At 47.6% G+C, this 20,062-nt stretch overlaps 1 protein-coding gene across 2 annotated transcripts in view; it reads right to left on the bottom strand.

The window, feature by feature from the left end:
* PTPRA (protein tyrosine phosphatase receptor type A) overlaps positions 1–18,957 on the bottom strand; it is a 95,777-nt gene extending 76,820 nt beyond the window's left edge. For both annotated transcript variants that reach the window (XM_031588157.2, XM_031588158.2), the window contains exons 1-2: positions 18,715–18,957; positions 75–211 (exon numbers count right to left, since the gene is read on the bottom strand). In XM_031588157.2, the coding sequence (XP_031444017.2) occupies positions 75–92 (18 nt within the window). In that variant the 5' untranslated portion in view covers positions 93–211; positions 18,715–18,957. The remainder of the gene's footprint in view (positions 1–74; positions 212–18,714) is intronic.
* Positions 18,958–20,062: the final 1,105 nt, after the last annotated feature.

Raw genomic sequence — 20,062 nt, 5'->3', positions numbered from 1 at the left:
CTTCAAAGGCTGGTGTTGTGCTACAGCAGCCCCAGCTTCACATTCAAAGCACCACGGTCACGTTCACACTGTACCTTAACAGGGACGCTCATCCAACTGTTCACCTTCTCAGTGCAACGGCCAAAGCTCTTCTGTTTGGTATCCAATCAGGACGACGATGGGTAGTACACAATCAATCCTTATTAAGGCTGATAATTATCCTCGATGCGCCCTGGAAGAGAGAAACACCTGGTTACTGGCTTGTGCCAAGCCAAGTGAGCCAGCTTTCACAGATCAGCCACTTCAAGCAAATCATTTTTTTTTTTTTTTAACTGCCCCCAAAGGTTTCAACTTCATTGTGAATGATGGGGACTGTCTCATCCAACAGATCCTGCACATATAAGAAATATCAAAGTCTGCTTATGGTCTCCAGCTGCATGCTTCAATGGAAGGTGACTTCCAGATTGTCTGTTGGCATTCTAGTAGAGATTCCATGGCATTCATGAGTAAGGAAAGCTTTCGTGTGCATTACTTGGAAAAAAGAAGTGAAATAACTTTCAGCTGCATTAAAAATGCTCACAAATTTAAGGAAAAAAAGAGGAAAAGGGTCAAACCCACTGGCCAATCTGAAGCTTTTGTACTTATATACTCTCTATTTGAAGGAGTGTAGTCAACCTCAAGTCTGTGAAGTACCATGATTGTATTTGAATGATGTTGCATCTCAAATGTAGACAACGAAGCCTGGATTTTAAGAAAACCTTACTTCTGTTGTAGTTAACTTTTGAGTTTTGTCAGCTATGAGATCTTACTGTCTAAAATTGTAGCAGAGTGTTCATAACATATACTCATTATTTAAATTTATTTGCAGCCTTCCAGTATTAATGGCAGCTTATAATCAGGAGGGAGACCAACTTTTTATGCCAGTAGATAGTGATAGGACAAGGAGGAACGATTTTAAACTAAAAAAGGCAGATTTGGGTTAGATGCTAGGAGGAAATGTTTTACTTTGAAGGTGGTGAGGCCCTGGCACTGCTGCCCAGAAAAGCTGTGGGTGTCCCATTCCTGGATGTGCTCAAGGCCATGCTGGATGGGGCTTTAGGCAACCTTGCCCATGGCAGGGGCTCGGAGATAGATGACAATATATAGGTCTCTTCCAGCCCAAGCCATTCCATGGTTCCACGATTCTGTGAAATAAATCCATGGACTTCTAGCACTACAAACAAGAGGTAACAGCCTTACATTGTACCAGAGGAGTTTCAGGTTGGATATTAGGCAACATTTCTTCTCACAAAGAGCAGTCAGACACTGGCACAGTTGCCCAGGTGGGGCCACCATCCCTGGGGATGTTCCAGAACCATGGAGATGCGGCACTGAGGGATGTGGTCAGTGGGTATGGGGGGAAGGGTTGGGCTTGGTGATCTTACATGACTGTATCTTCCAATCTTAATAACTCTATGATTATATTAAGTACATCTGGAGGTACACCACACTGCAGAAACCAGGTAGAGTAAGAAGAGCTGAAGACCATTTGGGGTATAGCCCAATGTTATCCACTCAACTAATAATCCAGGAGCTTAACAAATGAAAAATTAGTCCTGAAGTGCTCTGCTTTACAGACAGAACAACAAAGAACATACATTGCTTGGCCAAATGCTGAAGAAATCTCCAGCCATACCAGATTTTGCATCCCAAACTACTCCACTTAACCCTAAACACAACTTTGTTTTATCTTCTCTAGACAAGGTAAGGTTTGGGAGCAGCACTGGGACCTACTGAGCTGGGCAGCATCTGGGGAAAAGGAGAGCAACCTTTGAAATACCTGAGCCCTTCTAAAGGGCTGGCACAGAGGAAGGTGCCTTCTGGACATTTCTCTTCCAATGTTTTTATAGTGAGCACCTTGGCATCCTTGCTTCACGTCTCTAATGGTGGACCTGTAGTAGGCTGTGCAATGCAATATGCATTGGATTCACGAGATTGTGAGTAGTTTGGTCACTGTGATTCTCAGGTGGCAACACAGTGGTACTCTTTGATGGCACAGCCTCATCTCAGGCATTGTGTGCAGGTTGGGCACCACAATATATGGGCATCAAACTATTAGAGAGCATCCAATGGAGGGCTATGGAGATGGAGAAGGGTCTTTAGGACAAGGTGCGTGAGAGGTGATCTCCAATCTAAGGGAGCAGGTGAGTCGGGTGAGTATGTTAGCAAGGAGGAATGAAAACAAAAATGATTCCACCGAGCTAGTGGAAGAGACAAGTGGATTATTCCCTTGGCAACGAGTTTAATGGGACCCAGCTATTTTCTCAGCCATTCAGTTCTACACACATTCAGTTTCTGTGTGTTGCTCTTCCCAGTTTTAGATTTCGTTTTCAACCAGAGCTCACCACACTTCCCACACATCTCAACACCAAACCACACAAGGCTGCGTTGTGATGAGGCCGGGTTGGTCTGAGATAGCTAAAACACCTCTGCTGCTTTTATATCGATTTCATTTTTGTACAGTGATTTAAAATGAGAGGAGAAAAAGAGTAACTTTGGGACTGCAAAGAGCAACGGTGCGATTAGAAGGATCAGTCGTGTCTGCAGAGTCTTATTACAAGTAATTTATATGCAAGCAAAAAAAAAAAATATTCCCTGTTTTCCTAGGAAAATGCCAAATTCCATAGTGATTTACATGCTTTGCAAATCTCATTGACTTCAGAGGGAGGGCCTGCAGTATAAATCACTGGACTGCAGACTCCCAGCAATGTGGAGTAATCCCCTCGTATTTCACCTTCCACAAATCTTATCTCCAAACAGGTGCCATCACTAAGACCCCGTGTGCCCAGCCCCAGCCATGCAGCATACAGCCAATTTACCAGACCTCAGCTCCCCTATAACAGAGAATTGCAGCTGGCGTTTGCTCTGGGATGGGGCCAAGTGATCATTTACAACAATAGGGGAAATATTACACATAGAGAACATAGGGAAGAAGGTGAGAAAAGTACCGTTGATTTGAGGATGGGGGAAAAATACCCACACCCTTCCTGAGATGCTACATGAGACCAGAAACACCGAAGCTTTTTAGAGTGGCTTATTTAAAACAGCTATGGAAAAAGGATCAATGCTTGAGCAATTTAACCATGGCAGATAAACTGTTCCCTCAGACCCGAACTGGAAGGGTTTTCCCCCAGTTATAGCCGTGGTCCATTAACCCATATTCCCTCCCCACACAAGCCTTAGCTGTTTCACAGACTCTCACAGCTCCAATGTTCTATTTTAAATGGGCAATTTTGACACATTAAAGCTAAGCAGTTACGCTTTTATTACCCTATTATACAGCACTGTGACAGATTTCCCTAAAGAGCTGATGGTAAATCACAGCCCAATTACGGGCGGGTAAACTAATGAGAACAAGAGAGAAATACGTGGGGAAAAGCCACGATGACTTCACGGTGAGACCTCACCCATGACACAGGGCTTTGTGGGGCAGCGTCCAGCGTTCAATGAGCCATGAGTTTTCACTATGCTTCTGGACAAGGTTTGATTTTTCAGCCTTCACAGCCCAGAAGTTGCCCCAAACCCATCCTCTGATACAACTGAGGGCATCTGATGTACTTGGTTGAACGCTTTCCAGCAATGTCACCTTGCTCAGATGATGGGTGTCATCAGTTTCCCAGTGCAGCCCAGTCAAACTGGGCTTGGGATAACCCCAACCCATGCACAAGAGAAGGGTTATGAAAGCAGATGCTCAAGGCCAATGGAAAGGAGCCCATTGGAAGGTCCAGCACTGGGGCACCGTGCTCCTCTCCCCTCGATTTGTATTAATAAAGCCAGGAACATGTTACAGAGGAGGCTTTAAAACCCCCAGAGCTGCCAAAAAAATTAGAGCACAGTCAGAATTCATAATAAATTCACCCAAGTGAACCACACTACTGTTCAGTTGCTTTTCTGGGTGAAACCAAAATGATGAAAGTAAAGGTCTACCAACAATTACATCCAAAACGCCTCCTGCCCTTGCATGAATCTCTATTTTATTTGGGTTTCAGTGGTAGGTGGGCACACAGATCACAACTTGTGAGAGACAGATTACTGCTGCTAAAGCAGAGGGCTCTGTCCCTCCTTCCACTCTTAAGAAAAAGCACTAAAAATGCCATTCTGAAAGAGCTTTGCTTAAAAACCATCCCAGCATTCACAGTGGCAGATAGAAATTCCAAAAAAAAAGTTAATTCAAAGCAGCAGGAGAGCAATTATCTGGCCATTTCTTGTTTGTACACCACTGTATCCAACAACAAGCTGTGATCATGAGGTGCTCTGTGATTCAAATTTAGATGGATTTATGCATCTCCCTACAGAAGGTTCAACCCATCGCCATATCCTTCAGAGAGACCTGAATTTCCCTGTGTCACAGAGTCACTAAGGTTGGAAAAGGCCTCTAAGATCACCCAGGATCCAACCCCAACCCACCCCACCATGCCCACTGACCACGTCGTCCCTCAGTGCCACATCTCCATGGGTCTGGAACACCTCCAGGGATGGTGGCTCCATCACTCTTTGGAGAGCTGTGTCAGTGCACATCTTTTGGATAAGAGATTTTTCCTCATATCCAACCTGACTCTCCCATGGGACAACTTGAGGCCATCCCCTGTCATCACTGGATGAAGTTAACTGGAAGAAGAGACCGACTCCACCAGCACGAATGGATTACTCATGGTCACAAGTTGGAAGTAAAATTAACCCTTGAAGGCCAGCGTGTCCCAGGAGAGCAGGTCAGACCCAACTCACTCTTCTGCACAGAACCTGCTAGCCTCTCTACTTCCATCACCATGATAATTATTTTAATTTGCAGCTTCCTGATTTTGGCAGAGAAAGTCTTAAGAGCCCAAACAAGAACAATTAAATGCAAGAATGAAACGAAATAAGGCGCCAAAAAGGGCTGATGTCTGCTCCTCTACCCTTAAGTCGGATGAAAGATTAAAAGCTCAGCTTATAAGCTCCCAAGCAAAGGAAGGCACCATCAGAAAAGAGATCTCAAAAGCCAACTATATGTGCAGCTAAGCTCTGCTAGAGCCCCAGGATGCAGCCCTGCTGTCCCCATGAGCCAGGAGAAGTGATGGCTCAGCCATCCTTTCCAATGCCATGATGCCAAGCAGCCAACCATGCAAGTTTCTACATTACAAAGTACACAGGGTTAACGCACCCATCCAGGAAGGAATCCTGGGGATGCTCCTCTTTCTCAGGAATCCTCACAGGTTTCCATTTTAGATATTCCCTGGCTCTTGTTATTGCCTGGCACCTTGTTTGCTCATGCTCTGCCTAAGCTGCCAACCACAAATTAAACACTTCAGTTAAAACTAGACACACGATGCTCATCTTGCACCTTTAATACTTACTCACTAGAAACCCAACATCTGTTTTGCTTTGAGGCTTTCAACAGTGACTCAGTGTTATCTACAGTTTTGGACTGCTGAAGATAAGCGTTCCAGAGGCTTTTCCCTCCCCCTAGCAACAGGACTGCTTGCTTTCAGATGCAAGAATCAACCTCAAACACATGTTAGAGGCAAAGTTACTCAAGTCTGAAACAAGTCGAAGAGGAAGCATCCAACTCAGTTTTTTTTCAGCTGAGGATGGAGCTTGTAAAGGGGGTTACAGAACTCCTGCTCTGTTTACAGTAATCACAATAAATGTGCTGCAATTAAAGTGACTCTGAGCATGAGCCCCCCAGCCTGCAGGCAGTCCCAGAGGGTTAGCTGTGACTTAACCTTTGCTGCCTTCAGGCTCAGCAGATAATGAAGCACCACGCATCTCCACCAGCAGCAAAGCACCTGAGGTGGATGCAGAGTTCTAGAGAAAAAAAAAAAAAAGCACACAGCAGGAAATATCCCCACACCCAGGGACCCAATTAACTTACTGATGGAAGCCAACTGCATCCTATTAACAAGGGAGACACTATGCAGGCACAAAGGCATACACACCTGGGGAAAGGACTTGAAGGGGAACATACATTAGAGGTGTGTGCAAGGGAAGAGCCTGGACACAGCCACCCCTCGTCCTGCTGGAAGGGATCTGTGCAGCATCACAGCCAGCTGCCACACCGACCACAGACAGCCACTTCCCACCCATTTGTCAAGAGGTAACGAGCAGAATCCCTTCTAACCAGCAGGCTGGGAAACAAATCATAGATTCATTAAGGATGGGAAAGATCTCTAAGATCATCAAGTGCAATCATCAACTCATCACCACCATGCCCACTAAACCACGTCCCCAAAGCGTGGGTCTGAAACGTGCTTGTAAATGTGCTCCTCAGCCAGTGTTGGCTTTGTGAGGTTTCAGCAGCTCCCACATTAGTGGTTATGCCATACTCAAAGGGTTTTATGATCCATGTCACCTTCTGCAGGCAGGTAAGTGGCACTGCCATTTAGGATACCAACCTGTGAACACCTCTGGGTGATGGAAATTCAAAAGGCAGCATTGAATCCCCAGCCCCCAGCTGTTCCATATTCAGCTCCTAAAAACTAGTATGTACCCGATGCTGTCAGAATGCTCATGACAGACCAGATTTAAGACCCATCAATTCATTTTCAGTACTAGAGGGCTAAGCATACTGGAGAGAGCCCAGTGTAGGGCCACCAAGGTGCAGCAGGGTCTGGAGCAGCTCTGCTGCAGGGGAGGCTCGGGGACATCTCACCCATGGCCACAAATCCTGGCACAGAGGTACAAGGGGATGGAGTTGGGCTCTGCTCAGTGCTGCCTAGGGCCATGCCTAGAGGTACTGGGAACAACCTGGAGCCATCCAAATAAGATTCTAACATGCAAAACATCCTACAGCAACTGGCACAGCTCACCCCCACTGCATGGAGGTGATGGCATGTAGGGGAAGATGCTGCAGAGACAGCACCATCAGCTCAAGCCTGATGATGCCTGCAACTCAGAGCTCCCCTGAGCACTCACCCTGGGTTGGAGTGTTCATACACACTGATACAAACAAGCACTGCCACACAAATCTTCCAGACTCAAACTCTGCTCCTCATTAGTACTCGGCGGGCAAAGAAGCAGAAGAACTGGTTTGAAAAGAGAAGAGGAAAGAAAATACAGATGACTCTTGATAACATGTCTAATTAATAAAGCACAAACTCGACAGGCTGGTTTAGTCTGTGCATCCCATCTGCTTTGACTTCAGTCACGATGTTTCCCATATCCACAAGCACCCTTTTCCATACGGATATTCTCGCATGCTGACAAGCTGACGGCGTGCCTTCAGCACCCGGGCACATATGTTCCCCTATGGCATCACCACAAACCCTTATGTTCTTATAGGAAGAAGGGATGAAGAACTGAAGATACCACTGTCCTGTGTGCAAAGGATGGTCCCCCAAACCCCTACAAACAAAATATTTCTATCTGAGTTTGCCATAACTCTTCACAGCCAGCTGCTCTCCATGGCCCTAGATAAGTGCTTATCTTCCTGCAGGGCCATAACCTCATAAATGCTGACATTATTTACTCTGTCACGCTTTAAGTGACTTTGCAATCAACTCAAATGAAGTGCTGGAGTAAAGGATGATTTATAATGATTTATTTGCGGAGTAGCTGTATCTCCCTATGGTCAGCACTCAGAGTTACAACTCCCAAAGATCAGCTTTAGACAACGGCTTCATCCTTGTGTCTTCCTGGTGCTCCTCCTGGAAATGAATGGCAGAGAAGAGACAAAGCACAGAGTCCCCTCAGCACGAAGCACCCAGACACTCCTAACAAACACATGCCCTATGATTTTATGATTCTGTGCCCTAAAAGTCTCAACAAAAAGGAACAGATGAGTAACAAAACCGAGGAAGCAGGAAACCTCACTGAGGCACAGGTCAGCGGAGAAGGCAAGAGAAGATGTGAGATGGAGAACACCAAGCATCAGCAGCAACACAATTAAGCTGCTCTGCAACTTGAAAGGAAATGGAAAAGAGGTCAGGAGGAGGTGCAGTCAGCTTAACATCACGATTACAGCAAGTGTGCTGAGATCCAGGCGTGCCACGAGAAACACATAAATGAGTTCAGTAAATGGCAAGTTCTGTATCAAAGCACCATCCATGCTCCCCTGAAAAATGGCAAGAGCAAAAAGATTGCTGCTTCCCATTACTACTCGTTGAGAGGTTTTACATCTCTAAGTTCTGAGACTTAGGATCATAGAATGGCTTGGGTTGGAAGGGACCTCAAGGATCACCAAGCTCCAATCCCCAACGTAGCACTTGGGGTCAAGAGCACAGGGAACAGAAAACTTGCCCCTCAAACCTGTACAGCCTAGCAGAGCACTTTTCCCTCTTTCTCCATAGTTTTGCAAGCTGGAAACACCCACTTCATAACAAGCATTAGGAAAGAGGCAAGGGCAATTTCTATGGTCATTCACAGGCCTCCAGAACAAGAGGAAACCATTGACCAAGTGTTGCTGATAGTCCTGATGCGCTCACAGGCTGAGTCATTTATCGCAGTTAAAAACCCAAATACCAATACAACTCAGTCTGCTCCAGATGGCAGCTCTCTGGTTTTTCTCAGGTCAGGAAGATGCAGGGTTTCATTGCTGTGGGTGAATTTAATGAAAGCAAATCTTTCAGCAACCTTAAAGGCTCAAGAGGCAGAGAGGATACAGTCAATGCCAGATAAGTTTCTACTGTATGACAATGCACACAGGCACAGGAGAAGTTTAACCAGAACTGGGTGACTACTCTGAGCTGCTACAGGGGGGAATCAGGGCAGCAGCCAGTGCTTTGGAATAGGCACAGAAACAAGTTTCCACAGGAGCTTGTTTCTTTAAAGACGGATCTATTAGATCATCCTGTCCTCTAGAGTACGTTGTTTCCTAATGTTCTGCCCAGACCAATTTCAAATGTCAAAAGTAATGTGGGTTTTTTTGTTTTTTTTTTTTGGTTTTGCTTTTTCACTACCTTTCGTCCCTGCAGAGCCTGTCAAGGATGAGAATTTTAAGCTCTGTTCTGTCTTTAATGTCACATTAAAAATGCAATTATCAGGGCAGCCTGACTGCAGCATCTCCTGTCACACAGATTCTGCTGCAGGAGGCTGGAAGAACAGCTTGCTTTTCAAATGGAGTTAGAAAAATTAATACAAGTCTTTCAGAGCTCAGTGTTCACACGCCAATAAAATGCAGGAAAGGCATGTGAAGCCACTAGGGAAGAGCATCCCTTACAGAAAGTCATCCATGTGGTCTTAAAAAGCACATGATGCAAGGCTCTTGAGAAGCATTTACCCTGAACTGCTCACTACTTTTAAAGCAGACTTTTTCCTCTCGCTTTTCAATCTTCTCATTCAGTTAGTGAAGTGAAACCTTCATTACATAAAGGAGATTTTTAGACTTGCATCTCCTTTGGATGCAGAAATTCTTGCTCAAATGGATGCAAGAGATGTTCGACTGAGGAAAGTCATGGAACAGAAGACTAAAGTTAAAGTAGCTTCGACTCCTCTTCCTGAATACAAAGGCTGCAAGCATCTTGCAAGATTTAGCTCTTGGATAACCCTAAGTGCAAATTACCACTACAAGCTGGAAACATCTGGATCTAAATAGTTAAACAAGATAGCATTGGTGGGTCACATCTGGTTTCCACATTTTCTACCAAAAGGACAGAAAGTCAGGCGGTCAGGGCACCCATCAGGGTTACATGTTTTGCTGCAGCTCACTCAGAGCCCCTTCACATTGGATATCCAAAAACCAAGGGATGCAACCAGCAGCAGTGCTCCCTTCCCCAGCTCCCCATGCCCAGGCTGTCCCACCCTGTGCCAGACGTGGTCCAACACGTATAGGATGGATGGAACAATAAAGCAATCTTTCTAAACCCAAGAATGCCTCAATCTTACTCCATCTCACCTTTGCCATGTGACAGCTTATCAACTCTTCACATGCCTTAATTTCCTCTTGACAGTGGGGCAATAGCACTGCCTGCTCCACTGAGAATTAACTAATGAAGCAGTGATGGTGTGCCTGAACTCCACCAAGCCCCATTTTAAAAGAGGAGAACACCTGTCTATGATGAGACAGGGGTTGACCCCCAGTTATTAAGCAGAAAATGCAAATATTAAGCACAAATATCAACGGTGAAATAGGCTCAGCTGGTGGCAAGAGGAGGTCACAGCACAGGAGTAAATCACTGAAATCAGCCACGTCTGGCCTTCAAGGATGACAAGGTTTAGCATCTTATTATTAATAATGAATCCTCCGCAGTATGTTGTCTGCTAGGAAAAAAAGAAGTGTTGCTTTTTCAGCTGCCCATTATATAAATGGAACTGAATGAGCCCCACTTCAGAATAAGTAAATCTCTTTCATATCAAACATTAGGCGGCTCAAGTGGGAAGCAGCGGCGTCGTTAGGCATTAGACATCTTCTCCAAGGAAGAGATGTGAGGCTTAGTGTATTTCAAAAGCCAGCACTCCAGCAACCAGAGAAGCACAAATTCATTTTTAATTTTGCATCCTTCCTTCCCCAGACATCAAGCAGACTGGTCTGATCCAGCAGGAATACTCACCCCAGCCCCTTCCTGGACACAAAAGCTTGCAAATAAGGCAGGCATCAATAAATGGCAGCACAATGGCAAAGGCAGGAGAGTTCATGGAAGAGAGCTCAAAGAAGGGAATATTAAGGATTTTCAGCTTTTGAAACCAGGGAAGACTTGAGAACTAGGCTTTGCACTTGAAGGTGCTAAAAAACAACGCTGCTCAGAGGAAAACTACAAGTAGAAGAATGAAGTGAGCAAGTGCTCAACACAAGTGTGATTTTTGTGAACACAGTTTATGGAATAGGTTCTTGAAAGCAAAGGAGAATGGGCAAAGAAAGGGCCAGATGGGTACTGCCAAACTTTCTGCCTGTTGTAATGAGATACCTCATTACAAGATCTTCTTTTGGCTCATGGCCATGGACACATGCTCAAGAACTCAATGGAGAGGCAGGATCCAAGAACAGCTCAGAGCTGGGAGGTAAAAATAGATGAAAACGGATCCACAGCATCTTCTGTGGTCCCATTTGCAGACCTGGAGTTCAAGACAGAATGAGGAGGAAGGGTTTGGCAGCTGGAGCAAAGAGGGAAGGAAAACCAGGAATTTCTAAGCTAGGTCCAAATTAGGACAGACCAAAACTGTGCTCAGAAATGCATTCAAGTGGCTCTTTTTTTTTTCCCCCATACCATTACTTTCCAATGCACCAAGCCTCTCCCTTCTGCCAAATGCTTCTACTGCTGGGATTAGAGATGGAGTTTGGTGTCATGTCCAACACAGAAACAACTTTCAGAACATCCAAAGGGAGAATGCAGTTCAGATAGTTCAAATTCTTCATAGGCTTTGGAGCATTTAATCCAGTGTAGTGCTTTCTTCAAAGCAATACTAGGTCCCAGCTATCAGCAATGAGATAATTGATTCCAATGCAGCACCCAAAACTGGAGCCTGATGGGGTCATTTGTAACCGCACACGAAATGACCACAGATAAACTGGGGCTGCAGGGTAAGCATGAGAACAGGCTGAAGAACACCAAAGAGCTCCAAAAGGTCCCCAAAAGACTCACTCGACAGGTACTTGAAAAACCATCTTACCTTGGACAAAAGGAATTGATGGGACAGCTCCTAGAATGCAGAGACAGTCCAAGCTCAAGAGATGAGCTCGTGCTGCAGTCTGAGGAAGGCAACCTGTTCCAGTGCTTCACCACCCTTACCTAAAAAAACTTTTTTCTTGTATTCATTCTAAATCTCCCCTCTTTTAGTCTGAAACCATACCCCCATCCTCCATCTCACACAAAGCAATTGCCCAGCCTGTTCCTCTGGAATCACACAAGTTCTGGCATGCTGTCAGTACTACCCGCATCCCAAGGATGGCAGCCAGTCCATAGGATCAAAGGACAGGGGAAAAACCTCTTAGCGTCGTCACAGCCAAAACGCATCTTCCTGGGAGGGAGGATTTGTGATTTTGCAGCTTCGTGCCATTGGAGATGCTGGAGAAGGGAGATAAAAAGGCAAGAATGCTCCAGTCCTGTTATTTCAGCAGCTCCCGTTCCTTCAGCAGGTTGGACAGTTCATAGAATCATAGAATGGCCTGGGTTGAAAAGGACCACAGTGATCATCTAGTTTCAACCCCCCTGCTATGACACATACCACCAACTTCAGTGAGGGTAGCAATAGAGGCTGAAGTGACACAGGCATTGTCACCTGTAGCACAAGGCACAGCCACCACTGGCATGGCACAGTTATCCTGAGAAGATCTTTCTGTGTTGGATGCAAATGGGGAAAAGACCTCCATGTATCAATTAAAGCTGGTTCTTGGGTAATGTCCATATTTGTCATTAATTACTTGCAGTTCTGATGCTGCATTGCCTTAATGAAGCAGCAGAGCAAGAAAAATTCAATATAAAATATAAAGAGGCTATCTCAGTGGTCCAGAATACATCTCCAATGCAAGAGGATGGCATTTTGGCAGACAAGACTTCAGCAACCAGCTCTATTAAATCTCTGTTCTACATCGTGTTCCTTGACCTGCTGGGCTGCAGTAAGTTTCCAATACACACAGCACAGAATCCTCGTGTCAGCAATTGCTGGGGGAGCTGCACTGCAAAGCACATTAACAAAGCAATCTGAAATGCTATAAAAAGTGATTTTAAGGATTCTGTCCCAAACTGAATCAAACTATCAAAAGGTGAGAACCAAACTGTTCCAATCTACACACTAAAATGCACTTCCAATGTTAAACGAATGGGAAAACGAACAGGAATGCACAGATCCACTGCTCTGTAGAAAGATGTTGGGAGACTGAGAGGAGCAAAATCAGAATGTAGGAAAACTCTACACAAAACCTCAAAGTAAAACAATGCTGATTGTGAAAACAGTCTTCCCATTTCTCCCCTACATAACCTTAGAAAATAATTTAACCTCAGAAACCAAAGCTCATCAACTGTTTTCCAGCTACCAGTGTCTAACAAGAAGCCCCCACCACTGAACCAGGGCTTCCCAACCTGCCATCTGAATGAAAATGCAAATTCTACACGGCGACTGGGATTAAAAACATCTCTCTGTCTGTAACTAAATAGGTTTAAAGTCCCCTCAAGAGAAAATCTTGAGGATTATCCGTGCTTTCCAATTTATTATTCATTCCCAACTCATTTCTATTCATCTCACACTCATCATTCAGGCTCGGTGTTTGTGGTGGTAGCACCTTCTAGGAGGTGGGTGTGAAGTTGCAGCAGGGACATCACTTGGCCACATCACTCCTTCCTCCACCTTCTCCATGGATAGGGCTGAGTAAACTGAAAACCTTCCCCACCTCTCCTTGGGTCACATCATCAGTTATCACAATATTGCTTAGCAGAAAGCCCACAAGGACAAGATTGCTGTTTCAGAGGGTGAGCTAAGAGATGCCCGGCTGCATGCAAGCCATTGCTGTGATTAATAGCAGGACTTCAGACTGGTGTAATGCACATCGAGGCCAGGAACAGATTTCCTGGCTGCAGAAAGCTTTCTAACATGAACTATGACGTAATTTACTAACACAAATTAGTAATAGCACCCCTCAGCCAGCTGCAATTTGTGAATGAAGTGTTTGAAATTCCCAGAGTACAAATCAAGACACTGACTCTGAACAGCAGGATCTCAAGCAAGGGATGGACCCCACACAAACACAGAGAGAAAGGAGGATCCCTTTGCAAGCACTGTGAGGCTCATCACACAGCCCCATCACGGAACTGCAGCTGTTATCAGTGTTCCCAAGGCCAGCAATATCCTAAAAAACCCCAAAGCTACCCACGCTCCTTCCAGCCCATCCCATACACATCACCACTGATCGCTGATCTTCCCACAAAGGTAAAGACAAGAACGTGTGCATACACCAGGCTGCATGCTGCAAAGAAAGAAGAAAAACTGGATGCTGGGGATGCTTGATACAAACTTAGAGAACCCTCTTCACGTTACCTGTAGTCAGGAGACCCCAATTTCTTGCACAAGCACTCAGTGAGGGTGAGCATATAGGCAAACCCCACAGTCCTCTGACCTCTTGTAGCTGAGCCACGTGCCCCAGGAACCTCAGCTGGCCCCAGGGCAAGGTCACTGCTGGTGGGGTGGAGACCAGACTGAGCTAAACCCTTGGGCTTGAGATCATCCCGACAATCCTGACTCTGAGAGGTTGTTTCGAAACAGCAGGCGTGATATGGGAAGGCAGCCACCAAAAAGAGGAGGCACGCACTCTCAGCTGCAGCACAACCCTGTGCTGATTGATTCACTGCTCATACCTGAACCGAGGCTTCCTGTCACCTATTACTTCATGTGGATACACAGAGCCCACAAGCTTGAACACGTCAAACTCTCCTTTTCAGACCGGTCTGCTGCCACAGCTCCTCAGCACCTCTCCAATCTGGCCTCTAAGGTAAATCGGTAAGTGGGTGTTAAGAGTGGCAAATGTTTCAGACCCCCAAGTTATAGATATGGGTCTTAACGTTCCTCAGTACCCATTCAAACTAAAAGAGGGAGGTTTAAATTAGATGTTAGGGGGAAATATTTCACTCAGAGTGCAGTGAGGCCCTGGCATTGCTGCCCAGAGAGCTGTGGATGCCCCATCCCTGGAGGTGCCCAAGGCTATGGATCTCATGGGGGGGGCAACCAGCCCATAGCAGGGATTGGATGGGCTTTAAAGTCCCTTCCTACCCAACCATACTGTGATTCTGTGACCTCATCTGCAGCACATCCCATTCCAACTAGGGATGCAGGATGAGGCTCTGCACTCACTACAGTGACAACAAGGAACCTACCAGCACAGGGTGGTGTTATTCATCTTGTGCTTCACGGGTCAACGTGGTGGAAGCCAGGAAGGATGCCTGCACCTCCCCTTTGTCAAACACAGGCGAATTTCAGGGGAAGGAATTTGGCAAGCAAATGAAAAGAGATCAGGGCTGTCTAACCAGAAGACACAGGAACGTGGCTCTCCCTCCCAAATATGCCCTCAGCTCCACCTCCTGCTCCCTCCCACCTGCAGTGTCTGCCTTTGGTCTTGCACACAGGATCTAATTTTTGCTTTAGAGTTGCAGGAGATGGCGTGGTACAACCTGACTCATGCAGGAGGCAGAGGTTACGTTCTCGTCAACACTTCTGAAGCTGCAGAACACTTGTGTTCCATCTTGGGCCCAAATTAACATTAATTACTGCACACAAAATGGAGCTGCTTCAACAGGAGGAAATTAGGACAACAAATTATCCCGGAATAGAGAGGACTTGATGCTTAAGGAAGCAATCTGTCTGTACAGAATAAAAAGGGCATTCCAGCCAGACAGTGGAAACAAACTGTCCCCACCACCATTTTTAGCAGGTGGCCAACCTCAGTGTTTGTTACAGTAGCCACCAGGGCTTCCTACACTGAAACCCAACCCACACACAACAGTTTCGAGTATTGCTATCAAAACTGCAGCCACAGTAAACACAGAGGTCTCCTATGTGTAACCAGGGCAGAAGCAGAGCTGATGACCACTGATCACAGCTTTGGGTCAGGGCAGGGATCACAGGCCATCCTCACCACGTGGGTTTCTGTGATCACGCTCTGGTTGCTGCCACAGCTCCAAAGCCACAAGTGCAGCTCATTCATTCACAGCCAGCTCTCATTGCTCAACATAAACACAGACTGTGCTGCAGCGAAACCAGCACGCTGCTCAGCACACACCAACGAGCAGGCATGCATCCAGAAACAGGCACAGATTTGGAGTTGCCCACGCTGAGCTTAGCACCATCAGCACCACCGTGATTGCTCTGACATGTGGCCACATTCACAAGTGAGGTGCACAGTCACAGCCACCCCATGCAGTGCTATAGGAGTGGGGCAGAGAAGCTGGGAAGCTGTATGGAGGAAAAGGATCTGGTGGTGCTGATGCTGAGCATGATGAGCCAGCAGTGTGCTCAGGTGGCCAAGAAGGCCAATGGCATCCTGGCTTGAACAAGAGGTAATGGCTTCAAGTTGCCATGGGAGGTGCAGACTGTATATTAAGAAAGATTTCTGCTCTTGAAGAGTGGTGATGCAGTGGCACAGCTGCCCAGGGAGGTGGTGGGGTCACCATCCTTGGAGATGTTCAAGAGCCACAGAGATGTGACATAGTGGGCATGGTGGGGATGGCTTGGGGCTGATGATCTTAGAGGTCTTTTCTGACCTTAATGATTCTGTGCTTCTGCAGCAAACCAGAGAGGCAGTCCCACTGCAGCTGGGCTACAAAGCGGAAAAGAAAAAATCTGAGACGGGAGGTTTAGGTTGGATATTAGGAGAAAGTTTTTCACCCAGAGGGTGGTGATGCACTGGAACAGGTTGCCCAAGGAGGTTGTGGATGCCCCATCCCTGCAGGCATTCAAGGCCAGGCTGGATGTGGCTCTGGGCAGCCTGGTCTGCTGCTCGGTGACCCTGCACATAGCAGGGGGGTTTAAACTAGGTGATCATTGTGGTCCTTTTCAACCCAGGCCATTCTATGATTCTATGAAAGAAGCTGCCCAGGGAACAGTAAGGATGTGCAACCTCAAGAGTGATGGCTGAGCAGATGTGTAACATGGCACATGCTGTGTCTGAGAAGAGGGTTTCCAGTGGCTTTATGGGTTTATGGAAAGGAAAAGACTTAGAAAGAAAACCATTCTCTGTCAGAGAAATAGAAAGCACAGCTGGTTCAGACCAGGCACTTGCAATACCTGGGAGCAGCTGTTCCTGAGGAAGATGCAAGAAATCACTCCAGACAGCCAGAGAACCGTTTACTTATCAGGAAATCTCTTCCTAATCCCTGCATAAAGTGATTAAACACAATGGCACATACCCCATATATTAAATATTAATCCTTCCTAATGTGGCTGCCGATGTTCTGGTTATCCAGCTCAGGTATGGAATGCTCACAGCATGCAATCCCTTTTCCATCCCTAACCACATAAATCCAACACACAAACACCAGTGCAAGGCAGCAGAAATATTTTGTGACCCAATTAGAGAACAAGGTTGGTATCTGGTGATGCTCCCTGAGCTTCGCAGCGAAATGGGATGGCCCCAAAAACAGCCTAGCAGCAGGGAAGGAGTTAAGAGCAGAGAGATGAATCAGCCCCCTGCCATAAACAGAGACATTTCCTACCTCTTAGCTCTAGTGCTTCTTCCTGTCCGCAGGCTTCCGAGATGCTTGTGTACCTGGTCACATTCAAATGATTTCCACCGCAACAGGAAAGAGAGGCATTTGGTTTATTTTAAGAGGAAAACCCGATTTGTGAATGAGACCAGAAAATGGCCATAAAGACCAACCTCCCTCCCATCCAGCACCAACACGGAGGTGTCAGCCAGGAGCTGGTGCATCTGTGTTACTGTCTGCAGCTCTGCCGAAGCATACGGGCACTGCATTCTGGCCAGAAAGCACGAACAAAGTGTTACCATGGGGAGAAAAATAGAAAAATAAAGGTATTCTGCCCAGCACTGCATTGAATTGTAGCGATTCCATAGTGACTCTGTGGGGTTTCAAACCTATCTGGGAGACGAACAGCATACAAAACCCTGCAGCTCCCACGCTCGCTGCACAGCCATCGCCCAGCACTTTGCATGCAAAGCAAAGTGGCTGACAGGGCTCAGTTTATGCACACCGTCCTGCTGACCTGGGATCCCCCTCCTGCTGCAGAACTCAGCCCCCAAAATCCCCCAGCAAAGAGGGTCTGAGAGGAACAGACAGCGGAGACACGGAGAGAAGGATTTCAGAACGCTCTTCCATGAGGATGTTAACGTTGGACGTGACCCAACGGCACGGAGCTGCACAAAGCATCAGTTATGTGAGGGTGACATTTCAGAAAAGCAGAGCCATGTATCCTATTAGCTCGAAAACAATACAACCAGATCAATGCCAGGACAGCGGTGTCCCTGGAAACATCTCTTTTCTCTAACTAACACCGAGCAGAAACTCTGGAACACCCCCCCCCAAAGCCCCTCCAGGATATCCCCACCCCAAAGGACAGAGCACAGCAACACCCGTTTCTTTTCCAGCCAGTCCAGAAAGCAAATCTCCAAACCTTTTCAAGGCACACAGCGAGCTTCCCACCAACCACGGGCACAGAGGGGATGAGTAATATTTGAGCTGCACAGAGAAACGCTCTGCAAACGCCCCGAGTAAATTCCTGAGGCTCTCAGAACCCCATCCCTCCTCCTTACGAAACGGCCCAGCTGGAACCTTGCAGCACTCATTTTTCCTCATACAGCCCTCACACAGGGCTGGGATGCCTCGGGATCTTAACGAGGAGGTATTTAGCGAGAGGAAAAGATATTAATGATAATAATTAAAAAGCCTGCCTTACTTCTTGCCGTGTTCTTCGTCCTCTATGGCACGGGAGGGGAGAGATGAGCAAAGGTTGGTCGGGAGGAGAGCAGCACAGCGTGGACGTGAAGGTTGGGATGGAGCTTTGCCATCACTGGACCCAACCAACGTCTGCCCCTTTTCTCCAACACCTCCAGGGACGCTCACTGCTTCCCTGGCCAATCCATCCCAACGCATCACAGCTCTTTTAGAGGAGAAACGAGGAGAAACGATCCCCGCAACCCAACCAACCCTCAAATGCCCAACTTAAGGCCATCGCCTCTCGACTTATCTCTACCGACACCCAAAAAAAAAAAAAAAAAAAAAAAGTTCGGGGGCTTTCTTTAAGCGAACCCAGGAACGATGAGGCCGAGCTCCACCGCACGGAAGGAAGGGAAAAGGATCCATTCGCGGAACCTCCCCCCCCACCGCCGCCGCTGCTGCTGCTCACCTGCGGGCGCGGGGCCGGGCCCGCTGCTCTCTCCCTCTCTCCCCGCCTCTCTCGCCGCCGCCCAACGGCTCCGCTGCGAGGCCGCGACGGCCGGGAGCATGGACGGAAGGGAAGGGACGCGGCCGCAGAAGGTTGAGGTGGGGGGGCCCGGCGCTGTCCAACGCCGCCTCTCAGCGCCCCGCCGCGGGGCTGCCGGCCATCAGCGGCGCCCCCGCTGCCGCCCGCCCGCTCCCGCTCCCACCGCCGCCGCCGCCGCCATGGTGCGGCTCCATGCAGGGCGCGCACCGCTGACAGGGGCGGGGCGGGCTGAGGGGCGGGGGTAATGGGGCGGGGCTACGAGGCAGTGGGCGGGGCTAATGGGAGGGACCAATGGGCGGGACCAACGGGCGGGACAGATGGGCTGGACAGATGGGCGGGACCAATGGGTGGGATCAATGGGCGGGATCAACGGGCGGGACCAATTGGCAGGACCAATGGGAGGGATTAGTGGGCGGGATCAATGGGCAGGGCCAATGGGCAGGGCCAATGGGCAGGGCCAATGGGCAGGGCCAATGGGCAGAACCAATAGGATGGATTAATGGGCGGGACCAATAATAGGATGGACCAATAGGATGGATTAATGGGCGGGGCTATTGCCGGTAGTGGGCGGGGCGAGACTTTGGCAGGCGATCCCGTAGTGCTGCGGTTCTTTCCAGGCAGGTTCCGTGCGGTGAAAGTACGGCTTGCAGCGAGCTCAGCTGGGGGTAGGGCTCCTGCTCACACCGAAAGCTGGAGAAAGGATGAGGATGCGTAATTAATATGATGGAATCATAGAGTGGTTTGGGTTGGAAGGGACTCTTAAAGTTCATCTGGTCCCACTCCCTGCAATAAGCAGGGACACTCACAGCTCCATCAGTGCTCACAGCCCCATCCAGCCTGACCTTGGGTGTCTCCAAGAATGGGGCATCCACCACATCTCTGGGCAACCTGTGCCAGTGCTTTGCTACCCTTAGCGTAAAAAAACATTTTCCTTATATCCAATCTAAATCTCCCCTCTTTTAGATAGAAACCATTTCCCCATGACCTACTACAACCTGCTGAAAAGTCTGCCACCTCCCTTCTCATAGCCCCCTTTAAATATAGAACCTTTCCCCCCAGCTTAGCACATAAATCCCCAATCCAGGGCACCTCATGAAGATGCACACAGCAGCACTATGGGGATTGCTGAGTGGGTGCAACAGAAGCCACCACCTGAGCTTAGTGCCAATCTCACAAACTGCTTACGGGGCAGAGAAATATTTTCTGCTGAGCTTTTACCTTTATTTCAACGCAAAATGACATCGACCTGACCCAAGCAGGGTGTGCTGTG

The sequence above is a fragment of the Phasianus colchicus genome, chromosome 4 (assembly GCF_987193195.1).
Source record: "Phasianus colchicus chromosome 4, bPhaCol1.hap1.1, whole genome shotgun sequence".
Taxonomy (NCBI): domain Eukaryota; kingdom Metazoa; phylum Chordata; class Aves; order Galliformes; family Phasianidae; genus Phasianus; species Phasianus colchicus.
Note: the sequence above shows the minus strand (reverse complement) of the source record. Positions and strands in the feature narration are given on the sequence as shown.